Source organism: Strix aluco, chromosome 6 (assembly GCF_031877795.1).
Source record: "Strix aluco isolate bStrAlu1 chromosome 6, bStrAlu1.hap1, whole genome shotgun sequence".
Taxonomy (NCBI): Eukaryota; Metazoa; Chordata; class Aves; order Strigiformes; family Strigidae; genus Strix; species Strix aluco.
This window is the reverse complement of record NC_133936.1, coordinates 38,672,105-38,693,179: the sequence shown is the minus strand read 5'-3', so window position 1 is coordinate 38,693,179 and position 21,075 is coordinate 38,672,105. Positions and strand designations below refer to the sequence as shown.

Genomic DNA, 21,075 nt, shown 5'->3' with positions numbered 1-21,075 from the left:
GGCTTTAAACCTCACAGGGCTCCCTAAACCCCACAGGACCAGCAACAGGGGCTCTCTAAATCCTACAGGGCTTCTGAAACCCCACAGGGCTCTCTAAGCCCCACAGGGTCAGCTGCCAGGAGATCCGAAACCCCACAGGGCTCCCTAAACCCCATAAGGTCAGCTGCCATGGACCCCTAAACCCCACAGGGCTCTCTAAACCGCACAGGGTCAGCTGCCAGGAGATCTCAAACCCCACATGCCTCCCTAAATTACACAGAGCCAGCACACATGGGACCTGTACACCCCCCAGGGTGATGTAAACCACACAGAGCCAGCCACATGGGACTCCTAAACCCCACCGGATCAGCTGCAAGAGATCTTAAATGCCACAGGGCTTCCTAAAGCACACAGAGCCAGCTGCAATGGGCCCCTAAACCCCACAGGGGTCTCTAAACCCCACAGGGTCAACTATGATGGGCCCCTAAAACCCACAGGGCTCCCTAAACCCCACAGGGTAAGCTGCCATGGGCCCCTAAACCCCACAGGGCTCTCTAAACCCCGCAGAGTCGATTGCAATCAGCCCCTAAACCCCACAGGTCTCTGTCAGGAGACCCCAAACCCTACAGGGCTCCCTAAACCCCACAGGGTCAGCAAAAAAAATAAAGGGCCTCTAAACCCCACAGGACCCGCCTAAAAGAGTCTCTAATCCCCACGGAGCCTGCAAGCCCCACAGAGCCTACTGCAAAGGGCTTTTAACCCCCACAGAGCTCCCTAAAATCCCACAGAGCCCCTGCAACCGCTCGGCGCGGCCTGAACCGCCGCCTCAGCGCGGCGGAGGGACTCACACCGACCCCGGCTCCCTTCCGGGGCGGAGCGGGGGCGGGCCGCGGCGGAGCGGAGCGGGGACGGCGGCACCATGATGGCGCAGCGGGCGCTTCCTAATCCCTACGCGGACTACGACAAGTCCTTGGCTACCGGCTACTTCGACGCCGCCGGGAGGGTGAGTGGGATCGGGGCGAGGCGGCCGCGGCGGGAGCGGGCCCTTCCCGGGGACGGCCGCCGCGCTTCAGCGGGAAGGGCCCGCTCCCGCCCCGGTCGCGAAGCCAAGCTTGGCGAGCAGTAGCCCAGCCTGGTCCTGAGGTACCCAAGGGTTGCTAGCAGAGACCTGTCAGGTTGAAAAACACCCGCTTCCCTGGTTGCGCTCCCTCCGGGTACCTCCAGCTTCCCAAGACCCCACCCGCCTGCTGGTGTTTCCTTCACCTTGGGTGGTGTTTTTTGTTTTTTTTTTTTTTTTTTCTCCACAGCTGACCCCCGAATTCACGCAGCGGCTGAATAACAAAATCAGGGAGCTGCTCCAGCAGATGGAAAGGGGCCTCAAGTCTGCCGACCCACAGGACTGCACCGCGTACACGGGCTGGGCAGGTAGGGTGGCCGATCGGATCTGATCGGATGGAGCAGAAGCTCTCTGGAGTGGACTTCTACGTCAGGCCAAGGCAGACCGTGGGGTTTTTTTGGCTCTTTGAATGATCACAGTAGATCCGTTTCAAGAACGGTGCTTCTTCTGCATGTTTTAATCCATTAAAACATGGGGCTGTCTTTCTCGGGGCTCCCCGGTTTTGGAGCAGGTTTCAAGCTGCCCAGTGTTGCAGGACAGGATTGGGTCTTCTCTTGGTTAATAGTGCCAAATTTAGGCAACGGAGAAAGCCAGCACCTGCTTGGGAGCAAACATGGGAGCCTTCGAAGGGACTGGTTCCAAATCTGGCCCTGGTGGGGATGGTGACAAGTAAACCAGCGCTCCATGAAGTAGGCAGGTGCACGTGGTAGGTCGTTTACCTGCAAGGAGTCCTTGCATATGGCAGTGGTGAGCTTATGGCCTGAGATAATGTCCATCTTTTCTGTTTGGGCTGAATTTTATCTGATGACATTGTCTGATTGGCAGGTTGCTCCATTCCTGTTCCCCAGGTAGTGCCCCTCCACTTAGCCAGGGCTAGTTCTGCTCCAGTACCTGCTGGAAGGAGCAGAAATGCAAATGTGAGTATAACGAAGGGTGGAAGCCTTCCTCACACTAACCCTTGCGTGCAAAGCTTCCAGGAGCTTGTGTTTATCCTGTTCTGCATTTTCAACCTGGTTTTTCTTCCCTGGGAGCATGCCCTGCCTTGCGTCCCTATTCCTACCCACTGGAGCCAGGGAGGACACGCCTTTCTCTGCCGCCTCATTCTTGGCTCCTGCTGTGTGCTTTGTCAGCTTTCCTGCCTTCTGCACTGTTCCAGGCTCTAGGGAGGGACCCTGGGGTAGTTGCAATTAATCTCATGCTTGCTGCAAGATTTTTTGCTGGGTTGTTTTTTTTTTTTTTGGCAATACACTGTAATCCTAAATGGCAGTTTTCTACATTATAATCTAGGTGTGGCTGGCTTGTGCTTGGATGCTGTGGAACTTGATGCCAACAGTTTGCTTGGGAGAATGGCGTTGCTTTGTGTTGGTGCTAAACTAATGTTGCAGCCTGATGACAGCAATGCCAGAAATCCCTGCTTAAAAATTTTAGTAAGGTAGACAGGCACTGAGAGAGCACTCTAGAGCAGTTCATAAGAAATGCTAGGATGCCAGTATTAAATTCCAGCGTGGGAGAGTATTGATTTCATCACTTGCTGCCTGGCAGCACTCTGCTGCTGCTGCCTGTGAATTTATGCATTTTTATTCAGTGCTGGCTCATTTCACCTTGGGAGACAGGTTCAGTCTTCCAGGCTGTGTCACCCAGCCTTGAGGTCCCCTCAGATGAAAAGCACTCCATATATAAAGATGGTCTTCAGTTACGAGGGTGCTACTTGGTAGAGTCAACCTCTGGCCAGAATAATTCAGGAGATAAAGCAGGAGGACCATAAGCTGATGGTAGAGGAGTACTCCGAAGTCTGTGTGGAGAAGGTAACCATCCTTCTCCAGAGACCATATTCCCTTCCTTAGGGTGGCCTTAAGGAGCTTCGTGTTGGAACATGACTGCAGTTGTGAAACAGTGGTTGAGAGCTCTGGTAGGATTTCTGCACGTTTTTACTTGGAAGGGAGTCTCTCAAGAGGGATTCTTCTCTTTTCCTCCCAGGGATCATTCCTCATTGGGCACACAACCTTCTCACCTTGGCTAATAGGATTAGAAAAAACCCACGGACAAATTCCCTGCAGGTCACAGCCAGCAAAGTGAAGTTTGCAGATATATTATACTGTATCTTTGTCACCCTCCTTTCTTTTCTAATCCTATCTGTATTAATTTATTCAGTGCTGGTTTCTAGAGACAAAATTAATTGGGCCAAGACAGCAGCTTTTTCCTGTAATTGCTTATGTAGAAAAGGCTTGTTGAGTATCTTCTCATGTAAATCATTGCCCAGCAGTCTGAAATCAACCCGCACTCTTGTGGCCACTAATAAGAGAGATTTGAAATGTGGCTCTCAGCGCAAACGCTGCGTGAAATGTAACATACTTGAGTGTATTACATTACACTCAATAATACACAGCATATGCTGGCATTTTACTTTGGTGCCTGTTTCTTTCCCAGCGCACTTGACGGAGCCCTGTTCCCCCAGCCTGCACTTGTGCCAGGGAAGCCACGGCTTCTTGGCCATGAAGTTGGAGCAGAGGGAGGGAAGGACTTAAATTTTCAGCTCAGAGGCAGTGGAAACACACTTTGGATCAAGATTATCCAGCATACGGCTGAATGCCCTCAAAACACATTTGAATCGGCTTGTTACAGTTTCATTCAGCTCCCCATAGAGATCAGGGCCCCGTAGGCAACACTTGGTACGTGCCTGGGTACAGACCAGGCTCGGCTGTTGTGTTCTGTTTTGTCTTTTAATCAGTTTAGCTACTGCTGTAAGAGCTTTTGCAGTCTTAATCTGTTTCACTGGTATCAAAGTGTTGACTGAGGGAAGGTAAACTGCCGTAAGCTCATTCCGAATCGGCAGCAGTTCAAATCCTGGCAGAAGTACAACTGCCTCATCCATTTTCAAATAGATTAGCATGAGGATGCCAAAGAGTATGTACATGTGTGTTGGTATTTCATATAGTACAAGAGGCCTTGCTCCAAAGACTACCTCGACTGGGAGCATAGATGATGGAAAGGGAATGGGAGGAGCCTGACTTCACTCCTGTGACCTCTTAGCTGACTGCAGAAGCTAGGAAGCTCCCAAGTCCGGTGCCTGCTGGACTGCTGTGTCCTTCCAAAATGATGAGGTGATCTGCAACCTGAAACGGTATATATTCTCCTTCCTCCACCTTATGGCAGTGCCTTTGGAATTTGTTTCCCATGCGAGCATTCCCTTCTCTAGCAGTGTCATAGAGCTGGAGGGCCTCTGAGATGGGTGAGTCCAGCTGGCCTGCCCCACCCACAGCTTTTGGCTGGCCTGTTGGCAAGTGGAGACAAGGAGCAGGGCTGAGTTGCCTTTTGAAAGGACTCTTCAAAAGACGGATCCAATGAAAGAAAAGCCATTTAAGAATGGATGAAATTCTGACTGTACCAGTTCAGGAAAGCTTCTGGAAAAACACCTGTCATTCACTTCAGTGCAGTATCTTAGTTTTAACCTCAGAACCCAGAGAACTTGAATCTGCTTAAGAGAGTTCTGTTCAGAAAAACAGAAATCCTCAGATAATCCCTACAGAATAAGAGGCAGTGAGGCTGCATCTGATGAGAGATAATAGAGTGCCTTGTGTCACCCTCATAAACCACATTCCTGCCAAGTGCTTGGTGAGTAGTTTTTGTGAAATCTCTGTTCTTGGAGATAGTCAGTATTTGACTGGACAAGGTTCAGAGCACGGAATGTAAATTTGAAGTTGGCCTTACTTTAAGAGGGTTGGATCAGATCACTTCCACGGATCCCTTCTAACCTAACCTCTTGTAGGATTCTGTTATGGGGTAATGGATAGTTTTGGTTTGGGCTGGTCTGGTCTTCTTGTTTGGGGGTGGTTTTTTTTGGGGGGGAAAGCTTCTTTTGTAAAAAGTTCTTCAAAAGAAGCTTTGTTACCCAGGTTTTAAGGCCGGAGAAGCTGAGGCATCCTCCGAAATGCCCCATGTCCCCCAATGCATTAGGAAGGCAAGCTGCAAGCTGTAGTGAAATGCACCTGTGGCTCTCTAGACAGCTCCAAGCACGGGATGATACAGCCTTCCAGAGAAGATGTCTCACCATCCCATTCCGCATGGCTTTGACATGCATTTATGAGCACAACATAACATCCCATGCGTCTGCGCCAGAAAATAGGCTTATTATCCTTTGAGCTGGACAGTAAAGCTATGACACCCCCTCTGTAACTTTTACCGCATGCCTGACTTACTAAAACGATACCAGGTTTCTCACTAGAAACCATCAGGCTTCATTCTATGTGCAGAGATAGGTTTCCAGTTCTTCCCTCTCTGTCTGAGATCCTGCTTCGAGGGTGCTGGCTGACTTAGTTGACTTGGTCAACGCAAGATCTCCAAGCTCTTTATTGCTGTAGATTCAGGTTTGGAACTCACTCAAATTAGGTCAAGAAATCTCCTCTTGTGGCAGCCTAGTGTCCTTTGTGAAAGGACCATGTTGCCACTCAGCTCCTGGTGAACAAGGAGGCATGTTCAGAAAAGTCTAATGGGCATCCCTGCCGGTGCTGTCAGCAAGGGGACTTCAGCGGAGCTGACACCGAGTAGTGCTTCCTCTTGCTTTTATCCCCTCTATTCAGTCTGAAGGGGAAGCTTTGTCTCACTACTGCTGTTCTCCCACCAGCAGAACTGTTTGCAATGGTAGTGTAATCCACCTTAAAGAACAAGTCTAAACTTGCAGGGAAGTTGAAGTACAGCTTTACTTCTCAGAATGGTCATATGGATGAGTTATTCTTTCAGCCTGCTGCAGTGCTCTAGCTCTTGAGCAAGAACTTTCCTGGTATCTCCAGTGATGGTTGGTCTGTTGAAAGCAATGGTTGCTGAAGTCAGGCCCACCAGCACTAGTCAACTGGTAGAGCTTGTGCAAACAATTCCATTTCTACTATGTACATTTAAGTCTCCTCCTCTGCTCCACTCAAAAGAAATCTCTGATGCAAAACACCCCTCTGCATCTACAATACTGCTCATACAGGATGGCAAGAGGAGAGAGACGTTGTTTACTGTCTACTGAAGATGTTGAATACACAGGCTTTGTGAGAGACATGCAGAATTTTTTTTTGCCTCTAAAGGGTATGCTGTCAGTAGCACATGTGTTCACTGCAGTCCTGCACCATCAAGTGAAGTCCGATGTGTTCTCCATTACGTGTGGCTATGCAGCAGGTCTTACACTGCAAGGAGCAAACTTTGAGGTCTAGAGGAAGTACAGAGAAGAAGGTCCAGTAGTGACCAATAAACAGAACAAAGCCTATACATCTTTGGCAGTAGCAGGTCACAGGCAGCCACTGCATGGCAGTTCAGCTGGAAACAATCAGGAGTCTCTGAGGGCACAAAAATAGGTCACCTTTCCAACTGGGACTCTGAACACAGACCTCCAGGGCACACAGAAATGGAGCAGATCCACTGCTTACCTAGCCCCCTTTGACTGATGATGCCATGTTTATATAACACTTAAAGCGTGCCAAACAAACACCCAGTCAGTCAGCAAACCCCACCTGGTCAGTATTATTGGAGAGGGAGTGGGGCAGAGCTGTGGAATAGCTTCTGCAGAGCAACACTGCCGATCTGAGCCAAGTTCATCTCTTGTCTCCAAACTGCACTGCCTCTGAAATATGAAATATGCTGCCTACATCTTCGCACACAGGTCAATATAGGATATACCCCAGCCAGGTAACTGCATTTTGTATCCCTCCACATAAATCTGTAAATATTTCCTCTTTATGCATGGGCCTGCCTCCTCTGCTAGCCCTCCCTACTTTTGGCCTGTCAGATAGCAACAGAGCAAGCAGCAGGCTGAAGGCAGCACTGCACTGTGCCCTCCTGATCAGCTTAGGAGTACAAATTCCTTGAGGAGTGAGTTGAGAAAATTGGCTTTAGATTCAGTTTCTAAGGCCTTTGGGTTTTAAAGAAAAAGGAAGAATAAATGATTTGGGGAAGCAACTCATCCCTTCCATTCTTTAATATAGGTCAAGGGTTTTTTGGAGTCTTCTCCAAAGATGCTTGGGCCTGGGAGAAAAGGGGGCGAGAAATGGTTTAAAAGAAAAGAGGCAAAGAAGTCAGAGGAAAATAATGCTGAGACATTTTCTTTCCAAGAATTCAATCCTAGTAGTGGTCTTAGCATGGTAGTTATGTACATAATTAAGGTGGTATGATGGCAGTGGGAATAGAAGCTACTTACAAAGCAAAAAGTTTTATATTAAAGCAGATAAGTCAAGAGTGCAAGTTGTGCTCAAACAGCTATCAGGCCTATTAAAGTCTAGAAGCTGTGCTAGGTGCTAAATAAATCAAGGAGAGACACTTGACATTTGCTAACTGGAAGAGGAGGGTTCCCCTTTAAAGAAGGGCTTCACATCCACATCCTTATAGACTTGAGTGATGGCACTGTACATCTGAGCTCTCTCTGGAAATACTAACATTGAACTGCTTAGAGAGAGGACAAGGTTATTAGCTTCAGCAGGAAATAGAAATTTGCCCTTAATATACATGTGGAATTGAATTGTCTGTAGCACGAAGATTACCCATGCAAAATGAGAAAACGATCTAAATTTAAAATGGTCCTCAGTACCATGGAAAGTAATTTTGCAGCATGCTTGCCCACCTTCACCTTACCACATCAAAATCTACAGAGATTGGCTCTATTAATTTAGGCTTAAATGCAGGACCTGAGTCTTCTCAGAAATGGTTACTGGTTAGAGAAGAAATAAGCTTTTCTCAAAGTGATGTAGGCCAGTAGCTTTCTTCAGTGCATGTTTGTGGATGCCTTCCAGATCAGAAGGATGGTTCAAATGTGGCAGACCTTTGAGACACAGACTTACTGAGGACTCCTCAGTTACCTGCTAAAAGCTCTAAGAGCTGGATGAAGACAGGGCAGACAGAGGCAAAGGACAGCAACTGATGTGGCTTCTCAGTAGCAGACTTGTTTCTGCAGCTGGCCAGCCCATTGAAAACCTCCAGGGAGGACCATGCAGCCTTTTCCAGTGTTCCAGGTAGCTGTTGCTGTCTTCAGATAAGGGCTGATCTCATGAATGATGTGCTGCAGAGGAGAGTCGAGCAGCCCCTTTCCTTTCTAGGATGCACCAGTCCTTGGTGTGAGGCTTGGGACCTGCTCAGCAGCAGCAGATGATGTCCAGGGAGCTGTAACAACCTTGTTGACACTTCCCGGTGGGAGGGAAGAAGAAAAAAAAAAAAAAGACAGGTAGGATATCTTAAGGGTGCTGCTTCTCAGTTGCTGATGACTTGTTACTTTTTAAAAAATCCAATTCAAGCTAAGTGACACAGCCCTTTACCTCCTGGCATGGGAGAAAATAATTGAGATATAGGGGAACAACTCAGCACTGCTCCACCACAAGTACCATCTTGCCTAAAGATGATTTTTTTTTTTCCTCCGCTGTTTAGCAACAGTCCCAGGTACAGCTGGTAGATTTAGGTGGGTTTGTCTAGGTCTTATCTTTTGCTCTGTGTTACTAAAGTTGTATGTAGCCTGTGTACTGGAAGCTCTGCTGTCCTCCAGGACCTACTGGGTCAGACACTGCTGTTTGCAGCATCAGGTACAAGGAGGTCACAAAGCAGGAAAAGAAGCTGTGGATGCTGCAGCTATGGGTTATGCCCCTGGATGTGCCCGAGAAGCCTGTCTAGAAGGCTTATGCCCTAGATGAGGCTGAGGGCCAGGCTTTTAGTTTTGTTAAAACAACCGGGGTGCACAGCGTGAAGGGTAAACTTTTCTGGTGTATGCAACCTTTATGTTCCTTTTGCAGGCATTGCTTTGCTGTACTTGCACCTGTATGATGTGTATGGAGATCCAGCCTACCTTCAGGTAGCCCACGAGTACGTGAAGAAGAGCCTGAGCTGCCTGACAAGACGATCCATCACCTTCTTGTGTGGAGATGCCGGGCCCCTGGCAGTGGCTGCTGTCGTCTACCACAAACTGCAGAACCAGAAGCAGTCCGAAGACTGCATCACGCGGTAAAACATTTGGTTACTTCTTTGACCTAATGTTCCTCTTGCTCGCAGAGCTGGTCTGGGCTTCTACCGGGCACTCTCTGCCAAGCCTGAATACATTTTGTTGCAGTCTTCTGTGAGAGAGAATCCAGTAATTTAGCAAGGCAGTGTAAACCTGTCCTGCCCTGGGAAAGGAACTAGCTTAAGGACAAACACACCTGCCTGGCAGCTTGCAGGCTGGGTGGGGAGCAAGGATATTGTTCAGCTGGTATTGCCATCTTAAAAATAATTCCAATAAACACAGGAAGAAAAAAATGCCAACATTAAAAAAAAACAAACCAGAAGGTGAGGTTTAGTATTTTTTCAGAACCCTTAAATTCAGCCATTTTGATGAAAAGGAGAAATGTGGTAGGATTATTAGATTAATTTTGTCACTCACTTCCACTTGCTATTTGTTAGTTGACTTTGACTTAAACTGAAGATTGACAGCATCCTTTTCAACTACTGAATGCAGCTGGTTATGATTCATTTATTTCTATTTCCTGCCTTTCCTCAACTGTTTTCAAATTTATTTTTGTTGGGTACTTAAGACAAGAAAAGGACAAACAAGCAGTCCTACAATCAGATCAGCATGTGGCAGAGGAAGGAAAAAAGTTAAGGAGATGCAGTTGCAAGCTTTCCTTGCTTAAGAGAGATCAGTTTTGAGAAGGTGAGAAACAGCCCTATAAAGAGTTTTGATTTACACGTGGTCAGCACAAAACCAAGACAAAACCCCTGACGCTTCAGAACAACACTGAGTGCCCTTACACAGCCATGAGCAAGTGATGCATAATATCAATTTTAAAAGCCATGGGTGGGAATCAGAGGTGCCTGTATGGTTTGCACACCATTATTCCCACTCCCTTAACTAAGAATAGCTTCTGGTTTATGTGGATACAATCTAAGGACAGAGCTCTCTTCTTTATTCTTGAAATAATGTGTGGTTTAGGCTTTGCTTAATACTGTGTCAAAGTGGTGAATCTCACTATGATTAATATATTTGCTAACAAAAAGGGAACTAATCTGTACTGACCAGTTATGGTCAATGCATAAGCCCCAAGTTGTGAAAAATCCCGAATTCATATTTTCTTGCTGTAACTTTCCCCTCCCCATATCCCTCCTGTTCTGCCTAGTTTTGTGGCAGAATGAAAACTCATGATTAATTCTGCACCGCCATCTAATGGCATAATAAAGGCAGAGCCCTGGAAATTGTTTTTTTCATACATTGGAGAGGACGAAAAAATAAAAATGTGGCTTTCTTGAAGGAACAGTTCTACTGTCCTTACTCTGCCACCAATTCCCAGAGCAGTTAGCCTGATCATGCTACCTTTAAAAAGAGAGTATTTCTTTGAGAAATAGCTCCCTTAATGAAAACTCTTAAGTGGGTTTTGAGTATGCTGTTTAGTTACAGAACAGTTGCTAAGTTATGCAGTGCAAGTGCATAGAAAGTGCATTTCTATTACAGCTGTGGAGAAGGAGGGCCTCTCTCCATTTTGTTCTCTGTCTTTTAAAGCACCTCATCTTTACAGAGCCTGAGGAGAGAATCCATCAGCCAGTTTTACCTGTGGTGGAAGAGACAGAAGCTTGCTTTTTCTTACCTCCTTGCTCTTGCCTAAACGAGTTCATGACCAACAAATGTGCTTTTATGCTCTGGAGAGACTAACATTTCAGAGCAGCCCATTTTCCAAGAGCCTGTGAAAATCTGAGCTGTGTTTCAGGAGTCCTCTTTTCCCTGCCATCTCCCAACAATTCAGAAGGTCAAAGGTTTGCTTTTAGAGCCAGTGGCATACAAAAATCCCATCTTGCTCTACAACTGCGTCACTTTTCCTCTGTCCAAAACCTACTGATTTTTGACAGTTGAGGTGATAGGCTGATATGTGAGCAGGAGTGGCTCTGCCTTTCAGGGACCTTGATTTACCCCCTCGCACCTGAGAAATGCATCCTGCATGCAATCAGTCCAGCAGCATCCCAGGCATCTCTGGCTGCATACATGCCATGAGCCCTGCCCCACATTTCAAAAACAACAGAAACCGCTGGCAGGCTTCCTGCCCTGATTATCCTGGCTGGGAAAGCAGCTAGAGGTACTAAGTAATGCATAAGGAGCAAGAATAGTAGCTCCAGCTGCTCCAGATCTCCCCACAAAAAGATTTTACATCCAGACCTCAGAAAATCCCTACTGTGGGTGTTACTGTTTATCCACCCATTCATTCCTTCTATTGCACCTGATGTTCCCCTGACATCTGAGCTGAACATCACCAGCCAGCACCTCTTCTGGCCAGCCTGCTGCTGGGCAGAGTCCATCTGTCAAAACACCATTTTCCTCCGTGGAAACGCTCCTCTTCATCTGCCTTCCTTGGACTTGGAGACAGGGGATGTGAGAAGCGGCAGGGTTTTCCTTTCAGCCCACACAACTGAGAGAGGGGGCCCCTGCTTAGTCTGAGTCTTGGATGTAAAGTCTGTCTCTTGGGTTTAATCTGCAAGAAATCTCCCCCATGGAGCAATGTACATCTCAAGTGGTACATGAGGAGACAGGGCCAGTGCACCTTGAGACACTGCTTTCTCCTTCAATATCCCTGCTCACTTTGAGTCCAGTGCCAAGGAACTGACTCCCCTGCCATGGGGAGTCACAGCCCAGCATCCTCCCTCTGCTCCGAGGGTACTCTGGACATTTGGTTGCTTCTTTCCTTTGCAACACATTGCTCTGCCCAGGAGGAAAGGCTGCCAAGGCACCTTTTCTGCTCCTCACACTGTTGTGACAGGGAAGCCCTGCACACACACAGCTCTCCTGGCTGGTTTCTTAGCCCTCTCTCTGTTGCAGCCGCAGCAGGAAGCAGCTGAGGGAACAGCCTTGAAGCCACTTACATTGGTATTTTAAAAGTGATGGCATTTTTCAGATTGCTGTCTCAGGGGTGAAAAGAAAAACAAAGCCAAAACCAGTCACATCCCTGCCTGCTGCTCTGACAGGGAAGGACATCCCGTCTTGTTGGAAGTGTAGTGAGAGGCAAAACAAAGGAAAAATTGCATTGAGAGTGAATTGGCCTACAAAGCACCAGTGTGAAGAGCTGTCGGCCCCTGTTAACACTACAGGAATATCACCAACTTTGCAGCATGATAATAGAAGAATGGCAAAGAAAATACCTGACTCCAGCAGACCTCACACTCCCCATTTGTGGGCTAAAGCCTGGTGCCAGCCAAGCTGTCCTCAGTGTGGGGTTGCACCACAGACAGCCCACAGCACTCACACTCTGCTGAGCTGTCCTCAATACTGCTCAACTCTCCCTAGAGAAGGTTTCTTAGATGTGCCACAGAGGCTTGATGTTAAACAACACACCAGCTGCTTCTCCCCAACTTTTACCGAGATTTTCAGCTCATAGGAGGCACCTCTTTCTCCACTGACAGTGTAGCCCTGGCCACTTGTAGGCATGGAGAGGAAGGGGCTTTTCTGTGAGGACTTCTGAGCATAAGGGGTGAGATTTTTTCCACATACCATCAGCACTAGTTTGACTTTCTAGCATTCGTTGAGCAGCCAAATGAAACAGATACCAGTTTAGTCTAAAAATAGTCATTTTTGGCCGAGGGTCTGCCTTGCCAACAGCATCACAGGGAGGTAATGGTGGGCAGGCTTTTCTTGCTGAATAAGGGCAGCCTTTCCTGAGCAGTCAGCAACTTTATGCTGACCATTTCCTATTGCCTGGGTTTCCCCACAAGCAGCTTTCCCAAAACTGGTGCTCTAAAAAACAAGCACATAGTACTTGTAAAGCACATAGCGTTGTAAAGAGCTGAGCAGACTAAAGCCACAAGCCAAACAAAAAGCAGAAGGGAAGGAGGGATTCCACACCTTGCATAGCTGGAAGGCCGAGACCCAGAGACTGGCCTGACATCTCCCATGGTGTGGGCAGCATGAAGGAACAAACCATGGTTTTGAGCTCCAGTCTCACTGCTTGATTACGCAGCTTTGAGTGTCCTGTAATCTCCCCATTGTGAATTCTTCTTTGTAGTTTGCTCCATCTACACAAGCTTGACCCACGAGTGCCAGATGAACTGCTCTACGGGCGCATGGGCTACCTCTATGCACTGATATTTGTGAACAAGCACTTCGGAGAGGAAAAGATTCCTCAAAGTCACATTCAGCAGGTACTGTGGCTTCTGCTGATTTGTTAGCTGTCTGTCCCCATGCAGCTCATATTTGGGCAGCTAAAAATCAATGCTAGATGTAGAGAACTCTGGTAACAAGGGAGAAACCACATTGTGGTATCCCTGCTGCACTTCTTCCAAAGGGACAAAGTACCACATGCCCTCCCACCATCCATATACATCCACAGGGAGTACTGAATCAGCATACATTTTACTCCCTCACCCACGCTCTTCCCTCTGCTTGGGCAGAAAAACAAATCTTTTATTCTGTCTCAGGATACTCACTGTGCTATATCCAAGACAGCAGCATTTCCCTCACCTGCGTCTGTTCCCATCCCCAGGTGTGTGAAGCAGTTGTAGCCTCAGGAGAGAGCTTGGCCAAAAGGAGGAACTTCACAGCAAAGAGCCCCCTGATGTACGAGTGGTACCAGGAGTACTATGTAGGGGCAGCCCATGGTTTGGCTGGGATTTACTACTATCTCATGCAGGTAAGAGGCACTGGAGGGGAGGGGCCTTTAGTAGCTGTTCAAAGTTTCTTTGAACAAGGAGGACCATTTGAATTGGCTCTTGGTGATACCAAGCTGGGCAAGATCCCTTGTCTGATGGACAAACCACATTTGATCATACATCCCCACCTCTAAGGGTTTTCTCCAAGTCTGTGAGATTGAATTTCCCATCTCCATGGAGATCTGCACAGAAATGTGATTGCATTAGAGCAGTTTCATGTAATGGAGGCCTGTAGGTTAGCTGGGTCTCAGCTTCCCCCTCTTGTGTTAATTACTTATAAATTGTTCCCATTTGTTGGTATCTGTGGGCTTCCTGCATTTTTTGAGGTGGTTACTTGGAGCAATCTCAGATCATTACAGAGAATCTCTGTAAGAAAAGCATGGTGAAAGAGACTGTGTTCATAGTAAGAAAAGTGGGAAATGCCTTTGTTTCCAAACCGGGGCCTGTATCTGAATGTGAAAGAGGTGGGACTTTTTGCTTTGATACAGCAGCTGAGTTCTGTAGTGCCTGAAGTAGGCAGGGCAAGACAAGAGGTTGGGAGCTGCAGTGCCCCTTTGCTTTGATGCTGTCTTTCTCACAGTTCTGCACAACTCACTGGAGCTCTGGGAATATTCCCTTCCCTGGCTCTGAAATGAGGGTGATAATTTCCCTATGTGGGTCACTTTGTGCATAAATTTACAGTGCTTAACCTCTCAGAAGAATAACAGCAATAAATAACATTGCATTTTCAAAGCATTAAGGGCACCCACTGAGCAACGCAAATTATTTTAACATAGCAATGTTCATAGAAATAGGTGGTATCTTTTATTAGGCTCAACTCCCACATCAGGTGGGAAAAAAGCCACCAGGTTTCAAGTATTTGAGCTTTCCTTCAGGACCCTGAAAGTTCAAGCCCATATACAGGATAAGCGGAGTTCCTGTGAATATAATCCTCTTATGTGACTCAGGGAGGAAAAGAGGTTGTTGGTGTTTTTTAAGCAGAAGGAGATTTGGCAAGAGGAGGATGCGAGGTGATTATTGCCCAGGAGTACAGAACAGATAGTTGGGAGGAAGGGAGACAGCAGTGTCCTGCGAGCCCCAATCTGCACCAAGTCCCTGAGCTTGTTCCCAGGCTCATGTTTCAAATAATTTTAAGTTTCCCATAAAATATTGCATGGGCTTCATGCTGCTCTGCTGTATGAAGTACAAGGAACCTGATCAGCCAAGCATGATACACAAAAAGCCTTGGGGGAAGCAAACAAGGGAAATACGGAGAGGAGAACATTGGACTTTTATCTCTAGTACAGCACAAGTATTGATTTTTAATTTTCAAGTTATCAACCTGGGAACAGTGTGATCCTTAGATGAGAGTGCTCGTTGCAGCCTGCCGTGGGAAATTAGAACTGCACAGATTTCATGTGGGGAAGTGTCATTGGAAGAGGACACTGAAGTCACTCCCTTGCTTCCGTCTGAGGTCAGCGGTGAAGTCACCCCCTTGCAATTACCCAGAAATAGCTGTGAAAAAGCAGCATCACAGCCCGCCAGCTGGGCTGGCCCAGCAGCTCAGCTGAGATATTCCAGGTGCTAGGAATTGTTCCTGGCATTCATCCTTAATACTGGTTTTAGACAGTTTATCTCTTTACTCCAGCTCTAGGTACCTGAAGTTATTCCTACTCATCTTCAGGAAAAGCAGCAGCAAGCCCTCTTGCTTAGAGGGCTGGGTGACAGGCAAGGGGCAGTCTGTTTGTGGGGATGCAAGGGTATGACTGGAAATAAGTTGCTGCCGAAGGGGAGAGGAGCCTGGGACCAAGTGTGTGTTTGCGATGTGTGAAAGCCTGGACCAAAGAAATGGCTTCATTTACAAGGAGCAAGAGGGAACATGGCCATAGTTGGCTTTGTTTCCGCCTTTCAGGCAGATCTTGGGCCTCTTAGGTACAGACAGAATGGTAATTCTCCCTGATTTAATGCTTTCTCTCTCTTAGCCTGGCCTTGGAGTGAGCCAAGTAAAACTACACAACACAGTGAAACCCAGCGTGGACTACGTCTGCCAGCTCAAGTTCCCCTCTGGCAATTACCCTCCGTGCATCGATGACACCAGAGACCTACTCGTCCACTGGTGCCATGGGGCACCAGGTGTTATCTACATGCTCGTCCAGGCCTACAAGGTACCAGAAATCTTGCAAAGACCCTTTGGGGACCCCTAAATGTGGAACTTCATTGTGGAGAAGACTCCGTTGAAACCCCCCTGCCTGAGAGTAGGATAGCTTGTTACACTGAAATCACCACACAGGGACCACTGACCGATACGGAAATTAGTCTTCTAGAAAATTGTTTCTGAAAATACCCATCAGCTGTGTGGGGTGTCCTGTTGCAGGTGACTGATGGTGACGACTAGTTGTGTGTGAAGTAATGGTCAGACAGCCCCGTTCATCATATCAAAAACATCCTCCTTCAAACCAGACAGCAAAATCACGGCATTAAGACTTCAGTAGGAGAGAAAGTAATTAACCCAAACCTCCCCACTCACACAGGGATGCTTTGTGTGGATGAAATCACCTCAGCAAGGGGGAATATTTCTTGTCTCTACAGGTCTTTGGGGAACAGCAGTACCTAAATGATGCCCTGCAGTGTGCAGAAGTGATTTGGCAGTATGGGTTGCTGAAGAAAGGCTACGGGCTGTGCCATGGGACAGGTGGCAATGCTTACGCCTTCCTAGCGCTGTACAACCTCACTCAGAACATGAAATACCTGTACAGGGCCTGCAAGGTAAGAGCCTGTGTGAGGGAGGGTGAGGGGATTATTCACCTCTGCCTTTTACATCACCACCTTTGCCTTTGAAACCCAATTTCTAGTGTGGCAGAGATGCAGCTGGATCTGACCAGCTCCACAGGAATAGTCCTTCAGCAGCACAGTCACTGTCTTGACTGCAGGGATACCCTGCAGAAGCCTTGCTCTGCAAGGGATAATGCGAGGATGAGGGTGGTATTTTTTTTAAGATCTGTCTTTAACAGAATTTGAACATTCTTTGTTGCTCTTTTCTCAGTTTGCAGAGTGGTGTTTAAGCTATGGTCAACATGGGTGCCGGACTCCAGACACGCCATTCTCTCTCTTTGAAGGTAAGCTCCATCTCCAGGCTTGTGTTTTGCTCCTGGATCTGAGCCAGTCCAGCACCGAGGGAAACCGAATACACGCTCCACTGAAGTCTTTGTAAAACTCAGTGTAGAGGATAGGAAGGAAATTATATCCGCTGGTTTTACCCTTTCTCAGAAGCAGTCTTCTTGTAGCACAGGCTAATGTCTTAGCTGGAGCATCTTGTCCTCTTGGGCCGGACAGATTCTGCACACAGGTCTCAAGGGGAATTCTTTAATGGGTACAGGCCAAAGTCTACCTTATGGTAATTTGTAGCCTGGCTTCTCAGGCAGTCTCTTTTCTGTGCATTTTTAAGGATTAAAGTCGTGCATGGGCTTTCCAGTTTCATTTCAAGGGTGAGTGAGGAACAAAGGGGGCTGCCTTTATAGGCCTTGTTGGCTCCTATGGCTCTTTGTGGCTCCTGCTGTTGGCTTCCCCAAAATTTGCCATCAGCAGATATTGCTGAAAGAGCCAGTTCCCCAGCTAGTGTAAATCTCCCTAGCTTTGCTGCAGGCCAAGAAACAAGAGTAGTTATATCAGTGAGGATCTGAGGCAGCAAAGTCACAGGTATTTGGATTCCATATTCGGTTTGTTAAACCTGTCGACAGGTAAAGCAGAAGAGAGAGAGCTGGGAGGGGGGGAAGACCCATCATGTTTTCCCAGGTGCTTCTCAACATTTGATTAACTTCAAAATGCTTTCCCCACTGAAGTACCTAATTTGCTTGGGAAACCTGGGTTCAGACCTTGGAAAATTAGTTAGGTCCTTCTGAAAATGTGTTCTTTTCTTCTGTCTTCATGACTCATTCACCCCTTGGATAATTGATAAAAGGGGTGCCCAAAGGGAATCTCTCTGAAGCACACTGTGTTTTCTTATCCTCAGGAATGGCTGGAACGATTTACTTTCTTGCTGACCTGCTGGTGCCAACCAAGGCCAAGTTCCCTGCATTTGAACTCTAAATCTGAGCTTGGCAGTTTCCCGCCTGAATCCTTCCGCACTTGGAAAAGCAGTTCGAAGCTGCTTTCTCCTTCTTCCAAACTCATCGTTGTTCACCTAACTGAACGTAAATCCATCCTCCTGAGGGCATGCTGAGTTCTCTAATATTTCTAGTCATCTCTGCATTGTTTCAGTTTAAAAGACAGAATACAGATTTTGCTGGTGTCTCTTAAAAACACAGGGCTGCAGGTGGGAGCAGGGAGAAAATGTACAGTATTTTGTTGGCTATAGAGTTTTGCTATTTTCTTGTATCCCATTTCCTGGGAGAAAGTTTTCTATTGAATGTAACTTTGGCCATTTAATTTTTAAATTTTTTTTGTGCTGACAGATAGTTGCAGGAACTTAGTTGACTTTGGAAAACAAAAGATGAAAAACTGAGATTTGCCCTGCAAGTTGCTTTTAAGTGTTTTCTTTATGAGCACCCAGGGAGCAGGCAGTTCAGTAGCTGGGCTGCTCCACGTGAAGCAAATGTGATGGACTGTGCAGTCTTCATATGTTTTTTTAATGTCAGATTGCAAGTGGCACAGCTGGAACTGACATGCCTTGTCCTGAATTTCCACCTGTCTGCTTTAAAGGCAAAGGCTATGTATAGCTCTTTTGTACATTTTTTCCAGTGACAGACAAATAATCCACTAGCTTTTGTGCTTATTTGCCATCTTATGCTAAACCTTGCAGAAGTCCGTTGATCACCTAATGGAAAATTCCAATCTAGAAGTGAGCTAAGCATGCTTACTGGTGTGGTCTCTTCTGTTTAGCTTTGAAAGTTTATTTTGAAGTCTTTATTTAAAATTGTGTATGAATATTATAGGTGTGCGGTGGTGCCAGGCCCACCAGCAGCAGCATGGGAAAAGAAATGTATTCCACTGAGTTGTGTCAGTGTTTAACCTATTACCTGTATAGATGTTGTTTACATGCTTTATTTTATAAGCTTTCCTGAACCTGGATAATTTGAGCCACTTGTTTGCCTTGTTACTGCTTGTTGTAGTTTGATATGCAACCACACATCTACCCAACTGGAAAATCTGCCCTAGGTTAAATAGCTTTGACCTGTCAAGCAGACCTGGTACTTGGAAGGGGTAAATCTGTTTTTCCGTCCTTAGCTGATGCTACGCTAATTTGCAGCGATTACGGACCTGACCCTATAAACCACTTTCTTAGCACTGAGCATGAGCTAAACGCTGAGCGCAGTTAAAGTTACTGATGCCGCCGTACCGCTCTGTGCTGTTTGAGGGCAGCTCCTCAGCCTGCACGAGAGTGGATGTGGGTTTTGATCTTTTAAAGGCCCAGTTGCTGAGTGCCTCAGGCCACCTAAGAGCAGGTGAGCAGCTGCAGGGCAGCACGGGCAACCTCCAAGCTGGCACGCTCCTGCACCAGCAGTAGTAAAGCAGGAGGATCAAACCTGGCACACTAACACAGCTAGCTCACACGTGCCTGAACGCAAGGCAGCCTAGCCACAGTGGCATAGGCAGACCCTCAAGAACCTCCTGGATGGACTGCTCCAGCAGAGTAGAAACCATTCCTGGAAGGCTGCCTGTTTCCTCAAAGCCCAGCCTCCTGCTGCCAACACGTGTTTCTGGAAGTTCATCAAAACACATCCTAAAGCGCAGAGAACTCATCTGCTTCAGGCTAGGCGTCCCTGTCAGAAGCCTCAAGCTCATGCAGGCTCAGCAGTGGTCATCCTCTACCATTCACGGGGCCCAAACAACACAGGGAGGAGACTGGAAAGGAGGAAACACAGCCCTGAGAGCAGGATTTGGCTAATCAGACAGTTTGGGGGTGGGATCCTGCAGTACATGAGGCCTGCTGTAAGTTACCTGCCAGCTTGGCTGGTGTGATGGCAGCACCAGGACACTGCTCTGAGCCTGGGTTTCTCCTGGGCATGGCTTCTGTAAAGGAGATGCTCCGTGCAGCCTAGTGTGATGGCAGCATCACATCCCAGGGTTCATACACTGATCAGGGGATTGTCAGGGCCTGGTGTACAGCTACTGAGTGAAGCACTGTTTAATAAAAATGCTGAAACAACAAGCTTTGGGTTATTTTTACCCCCTGCTTTGTGACCAGGATTCATGTCTGAAGAGATCAAGATATGCCACAACAGCCACTGGTGGCTCCTGGAGGTTCCCTGGCCTCCTACCCACCCTGAGCGTTAAGATTGTTTCACGTTTTTCCCTCTCTCCAATCTGTCGAGACCAGTCCTGTGCTTTCCCTCGCAGGCTGTGCTTTTCTTCCAGGACATACTTTTGCAGCACTGTCGCCATCCAAGGCCGTGTCCTCCCTGCTGTGGCTTCCACTGGAGACCACAGTCCTGCTGGTTAGTCTTAATCGCGCCAAACTGTGCCTGTGTGCAGTGCTGGCCACCAGAAAGATGATGTGGATCCTCTCAGAAAAGCACCAAAGCACCCTCTTGCCCAGTGGAAGGAGGAACAGGCTGCCTCGGGGAGGCTGTGACTGTCCAGCACCAGAGGCTCTAAGACCAGACTGTCAGGAATGGTATGGGTAAAGGTGACCCTGCCCTCCAGCACAAGCATAAATTAGCTGGCTGGAGGTCCTGTGCAGCCTGCTTTTCAACAATTTCCATTTCTATTAAGGCTGGTAAAGCCCTTCAGGGAGGGGGTCCAGCAACTGGGAAGGGAAGGAAGAGTAGTGCAGTTTCCCTGGTTGCCCTTCCTTTCTCATACAGGAGCATGGTGCTTCTCACTTCCACCCATCTTCATGCCAAGTGGAGGGAGTAGGAGCAAGATGAAGCCTGAAAACACTCAACTGCTCCTCTACCTGAGGGACTTTATCAGCACTGTAGACATTTAACACTTAGTTCTTGGTGATGGTTATGTTTGTCCATGGCAGTGTTCTGTTTTAAAAAAATCAAGTGCCTTAATACTCCTAAGAAATAAGTAAAGAACACATTTTGACTGCATTGCCATCTGGCTCTGTTTGTGTTCACCTCCTGCATATACCAGTGTGATCAGTAAGATGAAAAATGCCCCAAATGCTGTTAACCAAACATCATCTGTAGGTATGCATCTCTCCCAAGAACCTGCTGTGAGTTTTAGCTCTCAAGAGCTGACAGCAGCTTCAGCTATGACAGAGATGACACAGGGACAGTGCAAGGGGACAGATATGTTATAGCTGCCTCTGCCCAACTTACTTCATTTCCCATTCCTGCATATTAACTTTTCAAATGCCCACAAACCGCAATCAGCGCTGATGCTAAATCTGTAGCTAATACTATGTTGCCAAACAAAACCTCACCATGAGCGGTCCCCAG

At 47.4% G+C, this 21,075-nt stretch overlaps 1 protein-coding gene across 1 annotated transcript; it reads left to right on the top strand.

Moving 5' to 3' along the window:
• Window positions 1-864: 864 nt before the first annotated feature.
• Window positions 865-19,835, top strand: LANCL1 (LanC like glutathione S-transferase 1). The gene is made up of 9 exons (XM_074829724.1): window positions 865-982; window positions 1,287-1,404; window positions 8,845-9,052; window positions 13,066-13,201; window positions 13,543-13,689; window positions 15,670-15,852; window positions 16,277-16,453; window positions 16,731-16,803; window positions 17,697-19,835. The coding sequence occupies exons 1-9, from the start codon at window positions 899-901 to the stop codon at window positions 17,771-17,773; spliced, it is 1,203 nt and encodes a 400-aa protein (XP_074685825.1). The 5' UTR covers window positions 865-898; the 3' UTR covers window positions 17,774-19,835.
• Window positions 19,836-21,075: the final 1,240 nt, after the last annotated feature.